This window comes from Trachymyrmex septentrionalis, unplaced genomic scaffold, assembly GCF_001594115.1.
Source record: "Trachymyrmex septentrionalis isolate Tsep2-gDNA-1 unplaced genomic scaffold, Tsep1.0 scaffold29, whole genome shotgun sequence".
NCBI classification, from domain to species: domain Eukaryota; kingdom Metazoa; phylum Arthropoda; class Insecta; order Hymenoptera; family Formicidae; genus Trachymyrmex; species Trachymyrmex septentrionalis.
This window is the reverse complement of record NW_017305451.1, coordinates 1,037,346-1,044,745: the sequence shown is the minus strand read 5'-3', so window position 1 is coordinate 1,044,745 and position 7,400 is coordinate 1,037,346. Positions and strand designations below refer to the sequence as shown.

At 32.3% G+C, this 7,400-nt stretch overlaps 2 protein-coding genes across 3 annotated transcripts in view; one reads left to right on the top strand and one right to left on the bottom strand.

The window, feature by feature from the left end:
• The window catches only part of LOC108749496 (mitochondrial amidoxime reducing component 2), a 6,327-nt gene extending 3,558 nt beyond the window's left edge, over positions 1-2,769 (bottom strand). Inside the window, exon 1 of the mRNA XM_018488259.1 lies at positions 2,324-2,769. Within this exon, the coding sequence (XP_018343761.1) occupies positions 2,324-2,327 (4 nt within the window). The 5' untranslated portion in view covers positions 2,328-2,769. The remainder of the gene's footprint in view (positions 1-2,323) is intronic.
• A 1,505-nt stretch (positions 2,770-4,274) lies between these two features.
• LOC108749497 (vesicle-associated membrane protein 7) lies at positions 4,275-6,490 on the top strand. Of its 2 annotated transcripts, none has more exons than XM_018488260.1 (6): positions 4,275-4,544; positions 4,990-5,201; positions 5,598-5,735; positions 5,794-5,952; positions 6,026-6,118; positions 6,198-6,490. In XM_018488260.1, exons 2-6 carry the CDS (start codon positions 4,998-5,000, stop codon positions 6,264-6,266), a joined length of 663 nt encoding a protein of 220 aa, XP_018343762.1. In that variant the 5' UTR covers positions 4,275-4,544; positions 4,990-4,997; the 3' UTR covers positions 6,267-6,490. The 2 variants fall into 2 exon arrangements, with proteins under 2 accessions (XP_018343762.1, XP_018343763.1); XM_018488261.1 differs by lacking the exon at positions 4,275-4,544 and adding an exon at positions 4,817-4,904.
• Positions 6,491-7,400: the final 910 nt, after the last annotated feature.

The window sequence follows — 7,400 nt, the reverse complement described above, 5'->3', positions numbered from 1 at the left end:
TTTTTTTCTGTAAAGTTTTCAATATCTTCACTTGACAGTATAAGCTCATTTATTAGAATAAAATCCAGTTTATAAAAATTGACAAAATGTATTTGCGACTCAAACCTACATTTTTTTACATTATATAGAAGATTTCAGACAAGAAAAAAATTTTTTTAAATCAATGTTTCTGCCAAAGTAAATATATCTCGCTTTAAAAACAATAAGACAGTATATTTCTGCGAAGCGGACGGTATTGAACAATTAAGAAATACTAATCAACGACAATCAAATTTAAAAGTAATTCACGTGAGCACTTGACTAGAGAGCAAGAGAGAAACAATGATAATTTTATTAATATACAAGCTTCACTCTATTTATCAATGTCTTAGACATAAAGAAATACTTTTTACGGAAAAGTAAGACGTCACATAGACTTTATAAGAATGGAATTTGTCATGGTGGTCTTTTCAAAGGAATAAGAAGGAGCAATAAAAGTGTTGAAAAACAACTTATCTTTGCTTAGATTACTTATAATTTTATTTTACAAATTAATGTATGTATTTTTAAAGTTCACTGATTTTGCGTCGCAGGTGAAATATTTTTATGAGACAAAATGTTCAGCGTATACATGTGTTTGTAAATTTTTTATTTCTGAATGCTACCAACCGAAAATTATTGATTTCTTTATTCGGAAATATACTTTCTCCCTCACTAAATTGTGGTCTTCTACTAATTGTGGTCTTCCCTTCTAAAGGACTATACGGACCCTTCGCAAAATCAATACAGTAAGAAACAGGGATTATTCGAGCATAAAGGGAACTCGTGTTCGAAGCCGAAGCTATTTTTGTCCCTTTCGAGCACAACTAACTTGATAACTTCATCTCGACACAAAGAAGAAATTAAATTAAATTTACGAATTTATCGCTAAGCAATTTATCGATAAAAAGTTATATAATTGAGTCGTATAAATAAGATAAAAGTTGATATATCGAAATTATGTCATGATAATTAATCGACGACACTCTCACTGTTTGACCTCTTTAAAATTTTTGGAGTGAATCACTCTGAAGGGTTCTCATTCTTAAAGATTAAACTCTTTTTCAAGATTCGCTCAATTTTCACACTTTACAGTGAAATTCCAAACAGTTTAGAGAGTATTAAAACAATCAAACAATAAATAATAGTATCATAAACGATAATAAATAAAAAAAAAAAAAATTTTTACTATAATTGCTAATAGAAATTGCGTTTACATTATTAAATATCTGTTACATTATTTGTTCCATTTTGTAATATTTAATGATAAAGTACAGTTATTGATCGTTAAAGGAATAAGATTAATAGGAACGAACGTTCTGTTTTTTATAGTAAATGTGCCACGCTAAACATCGGATTTTCTGTAGTTATTGCCCGAGTTACAAATACTTTTCCACTCTTACGCCTTTCTGGAATATTAACTGTATATTTATAATCAAGATGGCTCCAAAGTGATTATTAAAAGTTATTTCTCGATTGATCACGATCCATTTTGATGTCATTGCAACGTTATCATATTGTTCTGCTTGGGATAGATCAAAATAGTCTTACGTGAAAAAATAGATATTTTCTAGCAACGTACACAGATAACATTATGTAACAGTATACGATTCCGTGCTTTCCATTTATGACACAGCTAAAATGTCGTGTTCGACTGTGTTGTCGTTTTCCATCATTTTATGAATATCAAATTTTTATATTTTTGACCATTTATTTTCTAGAAGTGATACTCCGATACGAAGTTCAAAATTTATACATTTGAATTCATTGGAGACATTGGTGTATAAAATCTTTTGCATTCTTATCAACGATCCATTTGTATCCGTTTTATACCAGTTTTCATTTTCTTTTTTATAATTTCTTATTATTTTCTTTCATTCTTTATCGATTTCACGTACATTTGACTTGTCCTCAATTCCAATTTATTTAACCGGCGCTTATTCCTTTCGAAAGGAAGATTACTTAAAGAGACTACATATCTCATGTTAGTCCAAAGTTCCCACAAATAAAACAGACGATTATGGTAATTATCGAACGAGAGATATTGAGAAGTATATATGTAAACAGAAAAATTAAATAAGTAAAGGAAGGTCAAGAAATGATGCTTAATAATATATTAACATGTAAATTTCAATATTTTAATTTGTAAGATTATTATTCCATTCTTAGTTTAAGATTGCATTTACGACAGTAAGCGGCGAGCATATAAATAGTTATATAATCTGCACATTGCTAGACTTGAAATGCAATCATAAATCGAGACTAAAATAATAATCTTATAAATTTAATTTTAAATAACATTTACCCATAATCACCGCCAAGTTCGGTAAAGTCACGATAAGTCGAACTGATTCTGCAAATGATCACAGGAATCTTGAGCAAGGATTTTCCTGCAGAGTCGATCCGTGAGATTATTCAGACAATTGACCGACAATTCTGTCTCCTTACAGTCTTCGAGGCACTGTCGATACGGAATACCGACTCGAAGTATTTGAACTTCACGCGTACATTATAACCATCTCCTTCTCCGCGACGAAGACACCGTTATCTTATTCGCATTACGTTCTGTTATCTCCTTCCACCATTATAGTCGCACAGCCGTCGGAATAATCGCCGGCGCGTCGACATATACGAAGCGTGAAGCATCGACGTGCTGTGTGCAAAAATCGTTGTCCACAATTGAACGTCGCTTTCTATAGGTGTGGATGCCGTAGCTCATGGATGGCACATGCGCCGATTATGACCACGATCAGGGTTGGCAAGTTTTCGCAATACCAGTTTTGGTCCGCCAATTTTGAACGCCCAAGGTATCACCGTGAATGACTTTTTCTTTTAGATCCTTAATAATACAGTTTCAAACGTATTTTATCAGACAGTATAATATTATATGGAGTTGCCCGTACGCTCTTTTATCTTCGCAGGATAAAGTCCAATCAGAAATATGTTATGGGTTTAAAAAGATCTACTAGTCTTATTAGTTCGACTTTGGAAGATCAGGTCAAGATTGCATTGATTTTTTTTAAATGAAAATCTCCATTTTTTATTACATATTCTTATAGCTTATCTCGAGAGTTTTTCAAAATACCATAATAAAAATATTTTTTCATTAAGTATTTTTGAGTTATAATTAAGGATTGAAAGTTACAGTACTGCCTTAGGTAAGAACATTGGCTGCGTTCGGCAGAATAGCTTTGCAAATATTTATTTATAATTATCTGCTGAGCTAAGACCATTCTTCTGGATCTAAAAGTGATCCGTGAGATATGATCTGTGAGCGTGAAGAAAACTTCCGACAGTGCATAATAAACGTTTTTGAACGCAGCCAATTTGTAGGCAAATAAAGTCCTCCCATTTAATACTATATCAAAAGCTGTACCTAATTACTCTATAAGCGCAAAATATTCCTAGAATGTTATATAGATATTATTCAAAAAATTAAAATAAGTTATTATAATATTTTGAAAATATCATATAATACTTTTTAATATTATGAGAGTATTCTACAGAGGTTATATGTCCACTTATATACCTTAAATATTATATCTTAATATCCATGAAAGATTATTAAAATATTTATAAATCTTAATTATTCTTAATTTAGTGCAATTTAAATTCACAATCCAGCAACGAAAAGTTCTTATCAGTTTATACTGCATCTTGTGCTAAAAAAACGTTTTGGCATGATTTTATATATACATATCCAGTTCTACAATTGCGCGTCAAAATTATTTTCAATCTTTAAACGTATACTTATACCAAACAAATATAACAATTTTACAAATTAAAATAAATTTTGTTATAATACTTTTTAATGTTTATGCAATATTACAGTAACATTAAATAATGTTACTTTTAATAATCATACAATATTATCAGAAATGGACAAAGTTAACCTTTCATTTAATATTTCAAGAATATTGTTTAATATTATATAATTTTAGTACAATATTCTTAAAATGTTACATTTAATATTATGTAAGAATATGCCTAAAATATTACTTAATATTAAATAGTATTATCCGCTTATAGGATAATTACATAGATATTATTTTATGTAAAATTTTATTTCCATAGTCAATAATATCGATATATTTCAAGCATGTCTGAACCCTCGAGGTCCTATTGAATGTCATGATAATTTGCCCAGAATAGATCTTAGTATTCAACTGATATTCAACGCATTGTCGGTTTAAATTTCGCGCCTTTTAATGTGCGCAAGATCAAAAGAACAAACATCAAGTTGATGGCGTTCGTGCCTCACCATACCCCACTACGCTACCGCCTACTACTGTCATCCATATCATTCTGATCACTCATCGATGATTTTATGGAAATGTGACTATTTTACAACCGCAAAGAGTATTTCGATGTTTTGGCCAGTGTTTCCGAGGAGAATCGACAGACCAATCGATTGATTATTCTTCCTGGACCAACGGAAACCCTTAATACCAGGGTTACATCGTTGAAGACGTAAACAGAAAAGTGCGCAGCTGTTCCTTCATTTAAATACTTTGTTTTGTATCGAGGTAGGTCAAATGAGATGTTAGATGGTTGATGATTTATCCCGTCCTCAAAAAAATATTCTAGTTGTATTTTCGTATTCAAATTTCGAAGTTTAGATAGTTAAAATGATTGTAGAAGTTTAATTTTATTAGGTTGTCACAGGTTAAAGTTGAGACTATATACATAATGGAGTACTTATGAAATTATTGTTCAGGTCACTGCTAATTTGTGTCATTATCTATTTTTTAAATGAGCGATTTGCGTGTTTAAAAGCAGATTGAACAGTTGCCTGCATACAGCCACATAGCAATATGTTGTTTTCAATTGTGATATGATAAGCAAATCCCACTGGGAGAATGTGATTAAAGAAAAATTGAGTTAATGTTAGTAAAAAATAAAACGAAAATCTTTACGTATGTTATCTATTTATCACATTTAACCACATATATGCTATATACTTTGTTACAGAATCCAATATGCCAATTTTATACAGTGTGGTGGCTCGTGGAACAATTATATTGGCGAAACATGCTGCGTGCGTTGGAAACTTTGAAGAAGTCACAGCGAAAATCTTGGCAAAGATACCACCGGACAATGACAAACTCACATATTCGCAAGGGCCTTATCTTTTTCACTATATCTGCGAGGATCGCCTTATTTACATGTGTATTACTGATGATGTATGTTTTAGATACAAATCTTTACATTGAAAGTGACACAACTAAAAAAATTAAATTTTTTGAAAAAAGTCAAAAACTATCTTTTCCTCTTGAGAAAGTTATCGAGTCAATTAATAACGGAAAAAGAAATATATTCTTATTATGATTAAATATTATTTTTATCATTTTTATGTTAAAATTCATAAAAGAATCACCCTTTTTAAATTATAATGATTTTTCTTAAAAACTATCCTTTTTTAGTTGTTAGATGATTTTAACATTTTTTTCATAAAGTTAAGTTTATTTTGATGATTGATATAATAATGATGAACTTAACTCATTCACGGTAATATATAATTCGAAAATCACGTTTTTTCAATGTCATTTTTTAAGCGATATAATAAAATTTTGTTTCAGGATTTTCAAAGATCCAGAGCATTTTTGTATCTCAATGAAATCAAGAGAAGATTCTTGGCTGTTTATGGACCAGGTGCTCAAACTGCCGTAGCTTATGCCATGAACACAGAATTTGGCCATGTATTGGCTAACGAAATGGTACTGTCAGAATTGATTATGCATCTTAAAACACTGTCTCACACTTTACATTTTTTAGAAACATTATAGCGAATCTAAAGATCTTGATAGATTGTCTAAAGTTCACGGCGAGCTAGATGAACTTAAAGACATAATGGTGAAAAATATCGACAATATAGCGATGCGTGGCGAGCGATTGGAATTGCTTGTAAACAAAACAGAAAATTTGTCTGCTAATGTATGTAAAAATATGCTGTACAACTTAACATTGTTAATCATAGAATATTATAAAATTCACTTTTTTATTCTAGTCCGTGACATTCAGAAAGACAAGTAGAAATCTAGCACGCTCCTTGTTTTGGAAGAATGTCAAAATTTATGTTATTGTCGGCGCAATTTTAATAGTAAGTCCAACATTGCGGTCAATTTCGGATCTTTCTAATCTCTGTTGTAGTCTAACTTGATTCATTTTTTCTGTTGCAGGTTGTAGTATACGTGATTGTTTCTATAACGTGCGGAGGCTTGGCTTGGCAAAAATGTGTGGGAAATTAATACATTATATATATATATATGTACGATACAGTGTTCAAATGCCAATTGAATATATACGGAAGAAAAGTGAAAAGTGCGTGAAAATCTAGTATAAGACTGACAATTATTAGATCCACGAAGTTACACTATTTACCAATTTATTGTTATATCTTAATTTCCGTAATACAATAAGAACATTCTACTAAACGTATATATGTATATATATATATATATATATACATACACATCTGCAATATTTATCAATAATACTTATTTATATGATTACTATTTTACAAGAATCGTAACATCATTTATATTCTGTGGACAAGATATATAACTTTAATTTTCACACCGAAATGCACCATATTATATCTTATTTTAAAAATAAAAACATTTTCTTGTTCAAGTTCTATATTTTTATAATGTGATATGTCCCATTTCTTTATGAAGATAATGTATTTCAAGCTGTGTAAAACAAGATACATAGTATAATTTGCATAACATTCTTGACTCAATCGGACGCGGAGCATCAAGAAATATTAATGCCAGAAATTGTATTAAAAAAATGGAACAGATATTAAGGGAAATAGATCTGCTCTCGTTTGGAGATTCCAATTTCCTCTGAAAATCGACACGGTATCGACAGAACGTCATCCGGATCGTGTCGATCCGAGGCGAGGCGAGGCGAAGTGGGGCGAGGTGAGGCAAGGCGAGGGTCCATAAGTCGATTCTCTCGCTACAGGGCGTGCGCGGTGCGCCGCGATGCAACGAGAACGACGTCGTTCGGCGCTGGGCGCAGCGGTGTGCGACGGGTGGCGGCGTCGTGGCGCGGGCGCTCTTGGGCGCTCTCCCGTCGCAAAGCCCGGGCCATCGCAGCAGCCCGGCGGCTCTCGCAGGATGTCGATGTCTCGCGCGGCGCGCCCTTCGGGAGGTGCCGAAGTGTCTTCGTGCCTCGTATACACGCGCCACGATTGATCGCACTCCGTCCCCAAACTCCGAGATTTTGAGCAAAACATTCCTTCTTTTTTATAGACGTCCCGTCCTACCTCCTTCCCGTTCAACAAGTTTCACGGTCCCTTCCTAGAGATTTTTCTTTCGTAAAAGAAGAGAGAAAAGAAATTAAAAGAAATCCATCGACAGACCGGTAACAGAAAA